General features: G+C 35.4%; 1 protein-coding gene across 2 annotated transcripts in view; it reads right to left on the bottom strand.

Annotated features, from left to right (window-relative positions):
• The window catches only part of THEMIS (thymocyte selection associated), a 186829-nt gene extending 168889 nt beyond the window's left edge, over positions 1-17940 (bottom strand). For both annotated transcript variants that reach the window (XM_059177600.1, XM_059177601.1), the window contains exon 1: positions 17624-17940. In XM_059177600.1, coding sequence (XP_059033583.1) covers positions 17624-17714 — 91 coding nt within the window. In that variant the 5' untranslated portion in view covers positions 17715-17940. The remainder of the gene's footprint in view (positions 1-17623) is intronic.
• Positions 17941-18382: the final 442 nt, after the last annotated feature.

Genomic DNA, 18382 nt, shown 5'->3' with positions numbered 1-18382 from the left:
TACTTTTTCCTGCTTCTCCACCAACATACAGGAGGATTTGAGGGTTTGGGGGGTTTTGTTGTTGCTGTTTGGCTTGACAGGCTCCCCTTCTGTCCACACCTCCAATGTTGGTCTTCACTGAGACCCACATATTTCTTTGGACCTGACATAGGGACTATAGGACAATCCCTGAAGTAACAAGTCTTCTTTCATCCACTTACGAATTGGTAATGATAAACCTGGCACGTCGACTTCTCCTTTTAAGTCAGACATACGTTTTTGATGGTCCAATATTCATTTGCATCTGAATCTTCTGTGGCAGCTTTAAATTCATTGGACTCTAAGTGAATCATGCCTCCAACTTCAAAACCACTGCTGCTCTTGTAATAACTCTTCAAAGTGATATTTCTTAATCATCTACCACATTTACTTAATCCAGGAACCTCAGGTCTGTCATCAGCTTCTCCGACTTGCTCACTGCTTCTCATATACTTTCAAGTTCAGAAGACTCTACCCCAAAAGACCAACGGATTCTGCATAGTCCCCATATTTATAGCTACTTTTAATTTCTGGTGTTTGTCTTACATCTACACAAACTAGCATGGATGTGAGATTTGGGGGGTTTTTTGTTTGTTTGTTTGTTTGTTTGTTTTTGCCTTTCTGACTTTTTGTAATCAGAAAAACACACTACAAAGTAACATCTTTTAAAAGTCCTATTGATTAAAGAATAAATTCAATATCCTTATTACAGTTCAGAAGCCATTCAAAATACGTCCGTAATTACCTGATTACCTACTATTCCCTGAGTTGTTCCTGGACCATATTTTGAATGTTGAAACTTGTAAAACATTCTAAGCACTTTTCTCTCATTCTGAGAACTTCTTACTTACCTGCTCATCTTCATATAGGCTGTAGCACCGAGCAAAAAAATGCCACCACCTCCTGTCAAGCTTTCTCGGACTTCCTGAGTCATAAGCTGTGCTCTCCCCAGTGTTCTCAAAACAGATCTTGTCTAGTAGAGCACTTTTTGCATTGTTTCATAAATACTGATTTTAAAAACCAATCTCCTTTTACTGACCTATGGAGTTCTTAAGACAAAAGCCATATTTCATTCATTTATAGAAGGAAGAAAGAACAGAAGGAAGAAATGAAGGGAGATAGATATGTAATTTTAAGAAATAATTTCCATGACTTTGGAAAGAGAAAAATAACATTTTTATATTCAAAATATGGCGCTTAAAAGTTTTATCTCCCCAAAGGGGAAAAACATCTTCACAGTATTTAAATTTTGCTATAAGAAACATATTTGACAGGGCGCCTGGGTGGCTCAGTGGTTAAAGCCTCTGCCTTCGGCTCAGGTCATGATCCCAGGGTCCTGGGATCAAGCCCCGCATGGGGCTCTCTGCTCAGTGGGGAGCCTGCTTCCTCCTCTCTCTCTGCCTGCCTCTGCCTACTTGTGATCTCAGTCTGTCAAATAAATAAAATCTTTAAAAAAAAAAAAAGAAACATATTTGATCATTGTATTTATGGACTCATTGAAGCAAAACTGCGCTCTGACTTTTGCAAATGTGCGGTTTCATCAGCATTGTTCTTCTTGATAAAGAGTGAAAAAAAAATGGGTGATGGTGTCTAAATTCGTTGTGAAGAGAATTCTAGCATTGTTTTAGTTGTTTTCCTAATTTAGATTGGTATCTCCACATTCCCAATTCTTTCCAGAGTCAATTGGAATGGCAAAAGGCCTTTCTACGGGGCTCTGCATGATTTCCTTTCTGATAATGTAACAATAATAATAATAATAATGTCTGATCACTCTCCTCTTCCTTGCAATCTTACCGGTTTCTCACTTTTTTTCCTGAAATATGCAAATACATCCTTGCCATAACATTTTGCTGAAGATGTTCCCTCAGCTTGGAAAGCCATTCACCCAGATACCTGTTTGAATAACCCTCTCATTCTCTCCATTACAGTGAATATTTTCTAACCTGAGTTGTTCCTGTGTAGAAATTTGGTTAGTTCTTCCATTACCTGAATTTAAGGCTTTAGAAGATTTGAGCTAACTCAACTAGATCCTAGATGTAAAGATAAGAGATAAAACTCTTCTAAAAGAAAACTATGCAGTAACGGGTTGAAATGCTCAAACCCTGGACATTCCAAAGAAAGGACTAGTCCTTTGACAGTCTTCTAAGAGATAAAATCTCTTAGAATTTCCTGCCTGAAAATAGTATTTCTGTACCTCTGGATTCTTGGGACTACACCAGATAGTGTATGATAACAATGTGATTTATGCCTGTTTTGATTCACATGGGTCCTGGATCACACTGTTTCACTTGACCTTTAGAGAGCCTGGAGACTCAGTAGCTAGGGTCTGTTACACAAATAGTCCATGCCTGTGTGACCGCTGCAGTAAAAACCCTGGACATGAAGGCACAGACGAACTTCCCTAAATTGGAGATACCCTGTGTTGTGACACGTTAGTGCTAAGAGATTTAAAACTTTCCATACATCTCCACCAGGAAAGGACAACTGGCAGATTGTGCCTGTTTTCTCATGAACTCTGCCCTATATTATGCCATTTTCCTTTCCTGATTTTAATCTGTATCCCTTCCCTATAATACACTATAACTCTGAGTATAACAGCTTTACTGAGCTCTGTATTCCTAAAAAAATCATCAAAACAGGGGGTCCTCTGGGGAACTCCTCCAACATAAAGCATAGGGAAAAGCTTTTGTGATCTCAGGTTAGTAACATGAGAATAAAAACATGAGCCCAAAGGACAAAAAGAATTGATAAATTTGACTTCATCAAAATTTAAAATCTTTTTGTTTCAAAAGATGACATTAAGAAAATGAGAAGAAAAGTAACAGAAGGGAAGAAAATATTTGCAACTGTATACCCAGAATACAGAGATGATTTTTATATAAAATTTTATATAAAAAATAATAATTTTTTGAAAGATTTTATTTTTTGACAAAGAGAGAGACACAGCGAGAGAGGGAACACAAGAGGGAGAACAAGCTTCCCACAGAACAGACAGCCTGATGCAGGGCTCCATGTCACCTCCTTGGGGCCATGACCTGGGCTGAAGGCAGCCACTTAACTGACTGAGCCACCCAGGCACCCCCCCAAAAAATAGTAATTTTATATACAGAATAACTCAATAACAAGAAGACAAAGACAGGCAAAAAATCTGAAGAGATATTTCATTTAAAAAAGGACAAACTGCTATTAAGCACAGGGGAAAAAAAGTTCAACGTCTGTCATAAGAAAATTAAATTCAAACTACAATGAGATACGATTGAGCAAAATATAAAAAAACAGACAATACAAAGTTTCAGTAAAGATTTGGAGAAACTGGGGCGCCTGGGTGGCTCAGTTGGTTGGACGACTGCCTTCGGCTCAGGTCATGATCCTGGAGTCCCGGGATCGAGTCCCACATCAGGCTCCCAGCTCCATGGGGAGTCTGCTTCTCCCTCTGACCTTCTCCTCGCTCATGTTCTCTCTCACTGTCTCTCTCTCAAATAAATAAATAAAATCTTTAAAAAAAAAAAAAAAAAAAAAAAAAAAAGATTTGGAGAAACTGAAGAATCTTAATACATTGTAAATGGAAATGTAAAAATGATACAGTATTTATAGTATCTCCAAAAGGGAATAATATAAGAGTCCTTTTACTGGGTGTTGGAAAACAAAAGTGGTCTATCCATACAATAAAATACTAATAAGAAGGAACAAAATACCTCAAAAATTAAGCTAAGTAAAAAAGAGCTAGAAGCAAAAGACTAAATACTGTATGCGAAATGTGAAGGAAAAGCAAATTTATAGACAGAAAGCAGATCAGTGGTGGCCTAGGGCTGGAAATGCAAGTGACCATCATTAAGAAAGAGTCCAAGAGACTTCTTTGAGGAGATGGAAATGGTCTACAATCAGTGGTGCTTGCACAACTCTATAAATTTTACTCAAAATCACTTAATTGTACACTTATAATGGATGAATTTTATAGGCTAGAAAACTATACCTCAATTAAATTGCAAGAAAAATCTTGTAGGAAGAGACAGAAAAATAAACAAGTGACCTACAAGGTATGTAGGAAAGAGATAGGTGTTCTGCTACAAACAAAATGAGGAACATGATAAGGATAGAGACTATAGAGAAGGAAGATGGTAAATTTGCAGTATCAAATAGGGTGGTCAGGGTAAGCCTCACAGATAAAAGAGCTAGCCAAGGGGCGCCTGGGTGGCTCAGTGGGTTAAAGCCTCTGCCTTCAGCTCAGGTCAGATCTCAGGGTCCTGGGATGGAGCCCCACATCGGGCTCTCTGTTCCAAGAAAAACCTGCTTCCTCCTCTCTCTCTGCCTGCCTCCCTGCCTACTTGTGATCTCTGTCAAATAAATAAATAATCTTAAAAAAGGAAAAAAAGAGCTAGCCAAGGTGACATCTGGTAGAAGAACTTGCCAGGAGAAGGGAAGAGCATGAGCAAAGTTTTGAATCAAGAGCACATCCTCAAATCTGAGGAAAAGTGAAGAGGCTGGCATGGCTGGTAAACAGGTATTCATATAATTAATGGGAGTAAGGAGGGAAAAATAGAGGGCCTTATTATCCATTGTAAAGTTTTTACTTAAAAAAAAAAATGGAGAGCCATTGGAGGCTTTCAGACAGGAGAGGCATAATCAGATGTACAACTTCAAAGTGTGACTCTGGATACTATGTTGAGAATAAATTTTAGATATGAATGAGTAGAAGCAGGGGGACCTGAAATTCATCATATATTTTGATAATCCTGGCAATAAATTATAGTGGCTTAAACTAAGGAGCTTGTGGGGGAAAAACAAAACATGGAAAAAGGAATTTTGGCATTAATTTTTCTCTTTTTTGAAGTTAATTCCAAATTTCATAAAAATTAGAATATATAACATATTAATAGTATTTCTTGGATGAAGTCATTGATAATTTCATGTTTCTGCATTTGCCAGTTTGCCAGTCATGTGCATACACTATTTCTATAAAGCAGAAAACCAACTGTCTCAAAATCCAGTTCATTGAATGTGATCATAATGCAAGCAAACTTTCTTTTTTGCCAAATTTTTAAGTCAAAATGGTTACATAAGTGAAGCAAACAGTGATAAACAGTAATGTTAGCAATATGGAAAGTAGCTAAAGAAGCAACAGATAATGTTTCCTGACCCAGAGTGGTGAACTCACTTTCCCATAAACATGCAGTAGCATTATTACCAAGTAACTTTCCTGGCTTTACAGGACTGTCTCCTTTGTATGTCTGATGTTTAATTTTTTTAATTAATAATAAGTACAATTCTAATCATAATAAATATAACCTGTATAAATCAGGGAAATTAAGGTTATGCTCATATAACAAATAAACTCAAAGTCTTAGAGATTTAAACAATAAAGGTATATTTTTTATTCCACTACATGTCCACTACAGGTGGGTAAGGAAAACCTATCTAATTATTATAGTCATTTAGGGACCCAAAGTGTCAAAGATTCCATTCCATCATCATTCGACATGGTCTTCCACAATGAAATGTGTTAGATTATGAACAGTCCATAAAACATCTCCCTCCAAATGATACACATTATTTCTGCTCTCATTCCATTGGCTAATACAAGGCCTATGGCTACAAAAGTCAGGAATCATAATCTTATAATGTACTCCAAAGGGAAAATTAAAATAAATGAATACCATTTTTTCTTTATTCTTCAAATTTGTTCCTTGGTGATAAACTATTCTTTCAAAGAGCTGAACATGATAAGGTGACACAAGTCAAGTAATCTACAATTATAATTATTCATGAACTAGCTTACCCAGGCTTTAATCTGGGATTTATGATGACACTTACGTTGTTTCCTAACACAGATCTCTAAAGTAGGCTGCAACACTCCATAGAGTATTAAAGATGTGAAGTAAGAGAATAAAATATGGGCTTTAATTCATGTTCATTTCTATATTAAACAAATAAGAAAATTAAGTTATGCTAGTAGTTAACATAAGTGTCTTCTAATATTTAACTTTATTTTTTTAAGTTTTATTTATTTAAACAATCTCTACACCCAATGTGGGGCTCAAATTCACAAACCCAAGATCAAGAGCTGCATGCTTTTCTGACTGAGCCAGTCAGATATCCTTCTAATATTTAATTTTAAACTTTACTAATACTTACTATTAAAAAATCCTAGTTTATTCCCACATCAAATGGTCACATGACAAAAATGGGCTACATTATACTAAGATTGGGAATTGCAAAATATGAAAGTTAAAAGAATTGTCCTAATCAAGAAAAAGGAATCTTTGTGCACTGTTGGTGGGAATGCAAACTGGGTCAGCCACTGTGGAAAACAGTATGGAAGTTCCTCAAAGTGTTAAAAATAGAACTACCCTATGATACAGTAATTGCACTACTGGGGGATAACACACAAGAACAAAAAATAAATAAATTCAAAGGGTTGTATATACACCCCTGTGTTTATGGCAGCATTATTTACAATGACCAAGATATGGAAGCAGCCCAAGTGATGACTGTGGTATAAAGATGTGGTGTATGTACAATGGAATACTATTCAGATTTCTGAGGTGAAATCTTGCCATTTGCAACAACATGGATGGATCTAGAGCGTAGAACAAGTAGTCAGAGAAAGGAAATGCTGTATGATTTCACTCATCTGTGGAATTAAAAAAAAAAAAATGAACAAAGAGAGGAAAAAAGAGAGAGAGAGACAAACCCCAAAACAGACTCTTAACTCCAGAGAACAAACTGATGGTTATCAGATGGGAGGTGGGTGGAGGTGATCTTGATGGGCACCAAGTGATATATGAAACTGCTGAATCACTCTATTGTACATCTGAAACTAAAGTAACAGTATAAGTTAACTACACTGGAACTAATTTTTTTTTAAATGGTACTAATAATTCATTGACTTGCAATACTTCCATATAATGGATTTTATATGCATCAAGTTAAGTTGATTTAAGAATTATTATAATCTAATTTTAACTATACTAACTCACAAAATAGACAATAACTTTGCAAGAGGCTCACAAAGACACTTGAGAATTGAAAACTACAGAGCCCATCAAGAAGAAAATGGCAGAGTGACACATCTATTCCTAGTACTAACTTGTCATCAGCTGCATACAACTACTATCTAAAGAAGCTGCCAAAATCGGATTGATGAAGAGTATTTCACATATAGATTGGCAGCCACCAACAGTAATGAAAATCTGCTCTAAGTATATGTTATCTATAGTGCATAGTGCTGATTTTCTCTTTACTTCTCTTACAATTTTTATTACAGTGTATGTTTTAGAATGACCATAAATGTCAATAAAGAAATGCATATATAAATGGTACTTGTTCCTTTTTTTTAAACTGATGAACTCTATGATCAAATAAAGTCCTGATTAAGTCACAGATGAGGCATTCCAGCCATGATCTCACTCTGTGGCCAAAACTGGCTTTTCAATTGTCTACCTGAAATTTCTACATGGATAAATAACAGATATTTATATGTCACGTGACCACTAGAGATTTTGCATTCCGCACTGAAGCCCTCTTCCCCTGATCTCCACAACCACTCTACTGAATGCACAAACACCTATCTTCTCTTATGACTTTCCTTTCTGCTTTCTTCTCTATGTTCGAGGTGACAGGAATATTTTTCTATTCCCCAGGATAAGCTCTTTTTGGTCTCCAGATGTTTACACTAGCTTTTCACTTTGTCCGGAACATTCATCTCCAAGATCTTTTCTTGGCTAATTGCTCCTCATCCCTCAGGCCTCTGCTCCTAAATCAGTTCTTCAGAGTGGCCTTTCCTGATCACTTGATGTTACAGGCCCCACTGGCTTCCCAGGCCGCCAGTAGATTGCGTACACCTAGAGCCTTCAAGGCCTACACCATCTGTGTCTACCCACATCCTCAGCCTCGTCCCCGTCATCCTCCCTTCAGTTGCTCTGCTTCTTTCTCACCGGCTTCCTCCGAGTTGTCCGATTAGGTGAAGAAAGACGTTAGGTGGTTGGCACTTGCTCTGTCCTCTGTGGGAATGTTCTTCCAGATCTGTGAAAAGCTTATTTCTTCAGTTTATTCTGGCCCCTGCTCAAATTTCATCTCATCAGAGATACTTGCCTTAATCATCCTATCAAAAACTCATCTCTGCGGTGCCTGGTGGCTCAGAGGGTTAAGCCTCTGCCTTTGGCTCAGGTCATGACCTCCGGGTGCTGGGATCAAGCCCCGCATCAGGCTCTCTGCTCACCAGGGAGCCTGACCCCCCTCACTCTGCCTACTTGTGATCTCTCTCTGTCAAATAAATAAATAAAAAATCTTTAAAAACAAAAACGCATCCCTTCTGTCTGCCTGTTTACTTCCTAGATAGTTTTCATGGCACTTGTAAATATTTTAAATCAATCATTCATTTGTCATTTGTCCAGTGCACTGGAATATAGGATCCAGTAGGATAGGAGCTTTGTGTTTTTCCCCACTGTAATTCTATCCTGTTGAACAATGCCTGATCAATATTATCTTAATTTATATACACTATTCCCTGCTGAGCTTCACTTGATGTTTCTCTGTAAAACAGGCTGTTAGGATCACTGTAGTAGAATCATTATCCTTGATTTTTATAATTATATTTTAAGTTAATTTCTAGGAGTCAGATGTTTATACATATTATACATATTATATATTGACACATATTGCTCAATTGATTCCTAGAAAGTCTTTAGTGATTTACATACCTACTAATCATGCCTCCTCTCATTTCTATACATTCATGCCTGTAAGTTTTGTGAATCTTTTTAATATCTGTGATCTCAGAGGTGATTAAGAATGATTTATTACTTATTAGCATTTTATGGTTAAAAAATTTGAAAATTTTGGGGGCACCTGGGTGGCTCAGTCATTAAGCATCTGTCTTTAGCTCAGGTCATAATCCTTGGGTCCTCGGATCAAGCCCGGCATCGGGCTCCCTGCCCAGCGGGAAGCCTGCTTCTCCCTCTCCCACTCCCCCTGCTTGTGTTCTCTCTCTCGCTGTCTCTCTCTCTCTGTGTCAAATAAATAAATAAATAAATCTTTTAAAAAATTTTTTTAAATAAATAAAATAAATTTGAGAAATTTTTATATGATTTCTGGCATATGAATTGCCCTTTATATGTTTTTCCATTTTAAAATTTTTATTCATTTTTGTTTATTATTTTTTAATGATTTTTATAAACATTTATGTATTTTTTAATAAAGAAGTTTTCTATTTCACAAGTTCAGTTTTTCACTTTTTAAAATCCTTAGTTTAATATATTCTTCTATGGTTTCTCTGAGTGTTCTTATTGTTAATGTTTTAACTTTTAATGTTTTTTTCTCCATATTTAATTTATGTTGATAAATGTAACAACAGTGGAATTCAAATTAGTTTTATTTTACGTTTTAGAAATTATTATTATTATTTTTTAAGATTTTATTTATTTATTTGACAGAGATTACAAGTAGGCAGAGAGGCAGGCAGAGAGAGAGAGAGGAGGAAGCAGGTTCCCCACCCAGCAGAGAGCCCAATGTGGGGCTCAATCCCAGGACCCTGGGATTATGACCTGAGCCGAAGGCAGAGGCTTTAACCTACTGAGCCACCCAGGCGCTCTGATTTTAGAAATTACTGATCAGTTTTCCTCATTATATATGAACATATGGTAATCATAATAATAGTTAAGATTTCCTGTAAGATATCCATGGGCCAGTCATTTTGCTAAATATTTTACATACAATAGCTCAATTAATCTTCATACCAATCTTCAGGGTTATGATGAAGCCTATTTTTCTCGAAAGAGGGACAGAGAAAATGTCAAACATTGTAAGTTGACTATGAAATCATCTCTCATTTGTAACAGACAGGAGGCAGAGTCTTGAGTTTTTAACCTAGTTTTATGCTTCATATCAATAGTGTGATTTAATATGAGCAACATCTTATTAGAGTATCATCCTGCCTATTATTACTGTGGTTAAGTTGGGAGCATCCAAACCAGTGCCACTTTTTCTCAAGTTCCCTCAAACCTCTCTTCTCCCAAAATCTCCTGTCATGGGATCATAACCACAAGATGGGCAAAACCTGGTTTGCCTTTCTATACTATTAGAAAAAGCAAAAAGAATATAAAGAATATGTTTCCCTGCACTAAAAACAAGACACCAAAATACTGAGAGTAGATGCTTAGAAAAAATATTCCAAAAGAATACTGGAAAAGTTATGTTATTATCTAATAAAATAGACCTTAATTAAAAAAATCATTTGGAAAAAGGATGACAAAAATAGAGTAAGAAGCTATAACCCTCATTAATATAAGCACATGCAACAACTCAATCTCAAAATTGAGAAATGAGGAGTGATCTAGATAAATGAACAACAGATTTCTTTTATATAACTCTTTCAGAAAATGATAAAGCAGATGAAAAATACAAAATGAGAGCAAGATTCAAACAAAACAATGAAAAACTCAAGCTACTTGGTATGTATGGAGAAAAATATCATACCAAACAATACAACATATGCTTTCTTTGAGCACATGTGAAGTACTTCCAAAGTAGGTTATGTCATACCATAAAGTGACAGAAGTCTTAATTTCAAAGAAACAATGTAATACAGACTATTATTTTCTAGCATACAACAAAATTATTAATTAAAAGCAAAAGAAAAGCTAAGAATAGCTAAATAGCTAAAGAAATCCCATATTATCAGTAAATAAATAAAATAGTCATTGGATTAAAAGGAATAAACTGTGAGCTGCATAATCAATCCTACTTGACAAAATTTACAAGACACAGTTAAAACAGTACTTAGAGGAAAAATTACAGTTTTAAACTATAATCAAGAGAATCATGAAATGTCTTTTAAATGACTATTGATTCAACCTAGGATACTAGAGAATAAGCAAAGGAGCAAAAAGAGAAATGAAATAAAATAATGAAAATCAAGTCAGAAATCAATGAATGAAGCAAAAGAAGAGGGCATATTAACAAAACCAAATTCTGATTTTCCTTCAAAAATTCTGTGGTCGGTCAATAGTTCTTATAGGAGATTTCTACCAAATTTTTAGGAAAAATTCCAAAGATTTTTTTAGTTACCCAGAAAATAGAAAACAACAAAAATCACTATAGCTAATTTTAGGAAGTTAGTGTTGCCTTGAATTGAAAACAGATGAATTTATTGGCTCATTTCAAATGTGATTAAATGTAAAAATCTTAAATATCAATTCTACAATTGTATTTTGAAAAAATATATATAATATAAAAGGATCTTCAACTTGAAAATTCTTTTTTTTTTAAAGATTTTATTCATTGGGGCGCTTGGGTGGCTCACTGGGTTAAAGCCTCTGCTCAGGTCATAATCCCAGGACCCTGGGATAGAGCCCCGCATCTGGCTTTCTGCTCCACAGGGAGCCTGCTTCCTCTTCTCTCTCTCTCTGCCTGCCTCTCTGCTTACTTGTGATCTCTGTCTGTCAAATAAATAAATAAATAAAAATCTTTAAAAAAAAAAAGATTTTATTCATTTATTTGTGTGTGAGAGAGAGAAATAGCATGAGTGGAGGGAGGGGCAGAAAGAGAAGCAGGCTCCCTGCTGAGCCGGGAGCCCCATGCAGGACTCCATCCCAGGACCCTGGGATCATGACTTGAGCTGAAGGAAGATGCTTAATCAATTAAGCCATCCTAAAAATTCTTTAAAAAAAAAAAAAAGATTTATTTTATTTGTCTTTTAGGTTATATTTATTTATTTGACAGAGAGGAGAGAGAGCCTGTGTATAAGCAGACAGAGCAGCAGACAGAGGGGAGGAAGAAGCAGGTTCCCCGATGAGCAGGAAGCCTGATGGAGGACTCAATACTAGCACCCTGAAATCATGACCTGAGCAAAAGGCAGAAGCTTAATTCACTGAGCCACCTAGGCACCCCAGATTTTTTTTTTTTTTTTGAGAGAGAGAGAGAACATATGCATGTGAGTAGGCATGCAAGTAGGAGTGGGGGGAGAGAGAGAGACTCTTCTAGCAGACTTCCTGCTGAGCACAGAGCCCCAGGCAGGGCTTGATCCCAGAACCCTGAGCTCATGACCTGAGTAGAAACAAGAGTCAGACACTCAACTGACTGAGTCACACAAGCACCCCTCAACTCAAAAATTCTTTAAAGGTAATGTACATTAATGTACATTAACAGACTAAAGAAACCAAAGTACATTATTATCTTAATCAATGAAGAAAAAATATTCACGGAGTTCAGTATCTATTTACTATGAAAACACCTAGAAAGCAAGGAATAGATGAAAACGTCCTTAATTCAGTGAAGGTTAAATACCAATCTTAGAACATTAGACTTAGACTTAAAGAAAGAATTTTTTATGTATTTTATGTATTTTCTTTATGATAGGAATTAGACAAGGATTAGTATTAGAGGCCCTGGCCTACAATATAAAGATAAGGGGAAGAAAAGGTTGCAAAACATAGTAGGAAAGAGATGCAACTCTTGATACTTTCTAGTGGTATCAATAACTATTGGTTTTAGGAAAACCAACACAAATAAAAAAGATAAACTATTAGAATTAATAAGAGTTCATCAGTACTACTGATATTTACTTGATTCCTCTATGTCAGTGATAGTCCATGAGAAAACAGAAGAATCATGATTATTAGTCAATATAGCAATACATATATATATGTTTACATGTGTGGATTCTAGGAACTAATCTAGGAGACATTTTATTGAACTCTAATACTTTATCTAAATGGGTTTTGTTTTTGTTTTAATGAGAAAGAAACTATGCTCACACATAGGAAGACCTTACTATTTAAAAATCTGAATCAAAATTAAAAATCTATATTAAAAATCCCAGGTCAGAATGGCTTCATGTGGAAGTCTACTAAATATTTAAATGAGAAGTAACACTAAATTTGCATATTTTAGAAGACTCCATCCAAGAAATTCTATTAATGTTAACATAACTCAGTACAAAAACATGGTTAGGACACGATAAGAAATAAAAATTATATGCTAAATTCATTCTCCAAAAGAGATACAAAAATTCTAAAAGAAAAAAAATTAGTAAACCAAATTTAGTGCTATATGACCAGGTTAGTTTTATTCCACAGGGAAAAGGCTTATTCAACATTTTAAAAATCAATATATATAAAAACCATATAATCATCACAGAAGTCACAGAAAGAATATGTGATAAATTAAATATACATTCATGATTTTAAAAATTATCAGAAAATGGAAACTTATTTAACTTAAAACATACTTCAGGATGAATTACTGAAATCTCTCTGTGGTTATGATTTTTTTATCATTATTCCTATTCAGTCTTATGGTGGAAGCACTAGTCAGTTCTTTAACTGAAGGTAAAAAAATACAATAATTGGAAGGAAGAAATAAGATCCATCAATATTCATATAATAATAAATATATACACAACAAATCCAAAATAACCTAAAGGTATTATTTTTAGAACTCAAAAAACATAACAAAGAGAAAATGAAAGTTTCAAAATATATTATTTATAATGGAATGAAAAAGTCAAATTAAGAGTAAAAGCAAGTATAAGAACTCCACACACACAAAAAAAGCTATAAAATGAAAGGAGATCTATATAACTAGACAGCTATACCAGGTTTATGGGTCAGAAGACTTCATTTAAAATGATGCCAATTCTCTCTAAAGCAAGGCATTGCTAAGCAAAATACCAAGAAGACTTTTGTGAAAATTGAGAAGTTAATTCTAAAGTGTATACGAAAATTCAAACTACCCAACTTGAAGGAGAATAATAAATTGGAAGAACTTATTCCATAGTATAATTCTCAAATTTGGCTGCATATTATAGTCATCAGGGATATTTTCCAAAACCTGATGGTGATACTGTTATCTTTCACATAATTAAATTCTTATCTTTAAGGAGAGATCCAGCATTTTTTTTTAATATTTTCCAGGTGTTTCATGTGCATCCAAATTTGAGAGCCACAGCTCTTGCAGCATATTATCATATACAATATAAATTATGTATTATTTTAAACGTGCATTAATTAAGATAGGGTGAAACTAATGTAAGGATAACAATTAGCCAAATGGGACAGAATAGAAGCTATGGAAAGAGACACACCCACATATGTATGGACACTGTTTATGACTAATATAAGCACAGTAAGGCAGTAGGAAAAAGGCAGTTTTTCAATCAAAGTCACTGCACCAATTGGCTCTATAGAAGAAAAAAATAAACAGTGATCTCAATCTCAAATCATATAAAAAAATATCAATTCTAGTAGACTGCAGATCAAAAGGAGGGAGTAAACAAATGGGATAAATGCTAAGAGAACATCTTCATGAACTTAAGGTAAAGAAAATCTTTGACAACACACAAAAAGGAAAATAATTATTAACTGACTACACTAACGCTAAAATTAAAAACTTCGATTCATCAAAAGCTGCCATTTAAAAAATAAAATGTCGGGGTGCCTGGGTGGCTCAGTGGGTTAAAGCCTCTGCCTTCAGCTCAGGTCATGATCCCAAGGTCCTGGGATCGAGCCCCTCATCGGACTCTCTGCTCAGCGGGGAGCCTGCTCCCTTCCTCTCTCTGCCTGCCTCTCTGCCTGCTTGTGATCTCTGTCTGTCAAATAAATAAATAAAATCTTTTAAAAAATAAAATAAAATAAAATGTCAATCTATAGACTAAGAGAGGATATTTGCAACACAAGTTGATGACACACACATATATATATATATATATATATATACATACATATATATATACATACATACATAGATACATATGTTAGCATGTGTGTATAATCAATAAAAAGAAGTTACAAAATCCAGTAAATAGATGAGCAAGAGACATGAAAAATGTTTTCATAAAATAGCATTTCTGAGGGCACGTGGCTCAGTCAGAGAAGTGTGCAACACTTGATCTCAGATTTGTGAGTTTGAGCCCCACATTGGTTGTGGAGATCACATAAAAATAAAGTCCTTAAAAAAATAAAATAGTATTTCCAAAAGGTCAATAAACATATGAAAATGTGACCAATCTCATTAGTCACTGGGGAGATTCAAACTCAAACCATGAGCTACCATTATACTCTTACCAGAATAACTGCAGTCACGAAGACTGATAACATCAAGTGTATTGCCAAAGACGCAGATTACCTGGGACTCCCAAACACACGCTGCTAGTGGGAATGCAAATTAGTATAACTACTTTGAAAACCTGTTTTACGTTATCTATCAAGGCTGAACGTACACATACTATATGACATGGCAGTTCCACTTATGTATATACTTAAGTAAATGCACAGACATGTGAACACACATGTATAAACATGTGAACACACTTGTGCAAGAATGTTCCTGACAACGTTACTGGTAACAGCTCCAAACTGGAAATAATCCAAATGTGCATGAGCAATAAAATGGGTATATAAATTGTGGTAGAGTTAACAAAGAGAGTATTATACACATCGAAATGAGTAAGTTATCTAGAACATCGTGGTTGGATTTTACAAAGATAATGTTGAATATATATGCCAACCAAACCAAGAACACATACTATAATTTTTTCATTTATGTAAAGTTCATAAATGGACAAAAGTCAGGATAATGGTTACCTTTGGGGAGGATGGTAGATAATGATTGAGAAAGGGCACAAACTGAGGCTTTTAGAATATTTGCAATTTTCTATTTCTTGAGTGTTGGCTCTATAAATGTGTTTACTTTGTGAAAACTCATCAAACTGTACATTCTTTTCTCTTTCTTATTTATTTATTTATTTATTTATTTGACAGAGAGAGAGAGAGAGAGAGCGCGCACAAGCAGGCAGAGCAGCGGCAGAGCAGCAGACAGAGGGAGAGGGAGAAGCAGGCTCTCTGCTGAGCAAGGAGCCTGACACGGGGCTCAACCCAGGACCCTGGCATCATGAGCTGAGCTGAAGGCAGTTGCTTAAGCAACTGAGCCACCCAGGTGCCCCTGTACATTCTTTTCTCTTAATTGAAGTAAAATACAGTAGTAAAACATTTAAGAATGATGATAGTCAGAACACATAGAGAAATAAGCTATCTTCTTTTATAAGAGTTAACATAAAAATATCAAATTTTCTCAAGTTAATCTATAAACTCAATACAACCTGATTAAAATTCTAGTACCATTTCTTCAATAACAAAATTAATTTCTTTGAAAACACAATTACACGTCTATGAATAGCTAAGTCAACTTAGCAAAAAGGTGTAAAAACCTGGTCTGGTCTATACATGAAATATATTACAATGCTTAACCTGGAACCATTGTTACACACATAGGGTGATTTGAGAACAACTGAAAAGAGATGAGTGGAGTAGAAGAAATACTTCAGAGACAGACTAATCCAGATGTGAGCCCATAACATGATTTAAAGTAACAACACAAATCAGTTGGGAAAGATGACTCGCTTAGTAAATGGTACTGGGAAATCTGGTTTATTATATGAAAAAATCTAAAATTGGATCGCTCTACAATGTATCTCAAAGTGTCTTCCAAGTGGATTAAAAAATGAGAAATTAAAAAACTGTAAAGTTGATATACAATAATAAAGAAAAATATCTTTGTAACTTCTCATGCAAAGCTTCAAAAGCAAAACACGAGACAAAAAAAATGATTTGGGGCTGGCTTAGGAACAAAGATACATTTCATAATATGGTCTGATTCCACATAATCGATTTACAAATGAATTCAACAAAACCCTATGTCAAGCTGATGATGACAGCAGGTGTATATGAGCTAGATCTGACATTTGTCAATCATTATTTCATAATATAATATCTAAAACCCTATTTTGTCTATGAATAGGACAGATTTGCCTACCAACAGTTATTTAACTTAATTTCCCAGTAGTTTTTTTGAATCTAATTCTACCACTCTTGTGACTAGAAATATATATTTTCCTAGAAAATAACTCTTTGTCCTACATGTTTTCAAACTCACTCCTTAAAGATTCTAGGGTATATTCCATAGGATTTAACATTCTTTTACTGAATTAACACAGTAAGTCACCTCAAAACACACTAACTTATTATTTAAGAATCTTAGCTGAACTCTAACTTTTCAACATAAGATTCTTACAAATCATCTTTGATTAGCAGATATTAACTTCTATGCCTTCAAATCAGAATGTCATTATTTAAGGAATTAGAGGAGTTAGGCCACTACAGAAAAAGTGAGAGAAATGTTGGCATAAGTAACACTGCAAAGTGGTTAAGAGTTTGGTTAGTTTTTCTTTCTAAACACTGTGTTTTTAATAGCTGTTTTATTTAAAAAAAAAAATACAATTTTATTTTGCATATTCTAGAGATATAAACATGCATAGTAACTCTTCACTCCTGGAGTATAACCCATCTCAAAGAAGAGACATGTTGGACTGTTAAGAGGCCTACAAAAAAGCTCAAAAAGCTTCACTTAATTCCTTTTCCCTTATCTACCCCAGTTTCTTCTCTCTAGCACTCTGGGATTGTAACCACCTATCCGTTAATTACTTTCTTTCTTTCGTGATTACTTTTCTTTCAACAGAACTCACATATTTTCTATTAAAATTTCCCCTTCCAGTTCCCAAAAGTGCATACCTTATTAGCAGTTTCTAGCAGCCAAGGGAGAATAGGGTGCTTACCTTCAAAATAGATGCCTGACTGGACTTCTAGGACCCTAGGAAGTGTCCTGAGGTCAAGGGACTGAACGAACTCTTCCAGCGACAATGCCATGGCTTGGGTCTTGCACAGTCCAAGCACTTACAGAAGCTCCTGCCTTCTGGGTGTCGCTTGTTTGCAGCTGTTGTCCCTGCTGATCATTCCTCCTTCGGGCAGGCGAGGATGTCACACTAGAGTCCTACTAGGGTGGAGTAGCTCTGTGTGGGGAGAACTGTGAGGTGGGAAGGAGGAGGCAGGGGACAAAAGGTGTGACAGCTCTTTTTGTTCTCATTGTGGCTTCATTTCCTTCTGACACTGAAGCAGAACAGGATGGGGGGGCGGCGGTGAGCACGTCTTAACAGACAATGCCAAAAAAAAAAAAAAAAAAAACAAGAGTTGGTAAGTAGCTCACTCTGTCTGTTGCCAGCCCAGGTGCGCCTCTACAACACTGGCAAGACTGTTGGGACTTAGGGCTGCATGTGGCTTTTTGAACCAGAAAAGAATAGGAATACAGGACTAGAGTCAAATCTTAAAATGGCACCATGTTAATTCTTTATGTCTTTAGCTTATTTCTAAAGTTTGGCTTTGTGCCTTATTTGCATACTCTCAGTGCTTTCACATTAAATTTGGTTATGAAAGTGCTCTGTGTCAGCTTTTTTGAGAAATCTGATACTCTGAAGAGAGAGGATCGAAACAACTTTTTATTGTTACACATTAAAAATTTTGCTGAATCTTAAAGGAGG

Source organism: Mustela lutreola, chromosome 6, assembly GCF_030435805.1.
Source record: "Mustela lutreola isolate mMusLut2 chromosome 6, mMusLut2.pri, whole genome shotgun sequence".
NCBI classification, from domain to species: Eukaryota; Metazoa; Chordata; class Mammalia; order Carnivora; family Mustelidae; genus Mustela; species Mustela lutreola.
Note: the sequence above shows the minus strand (reverse complement) of the source record. Positions and strands in the feature narration are given on the sequence as shown.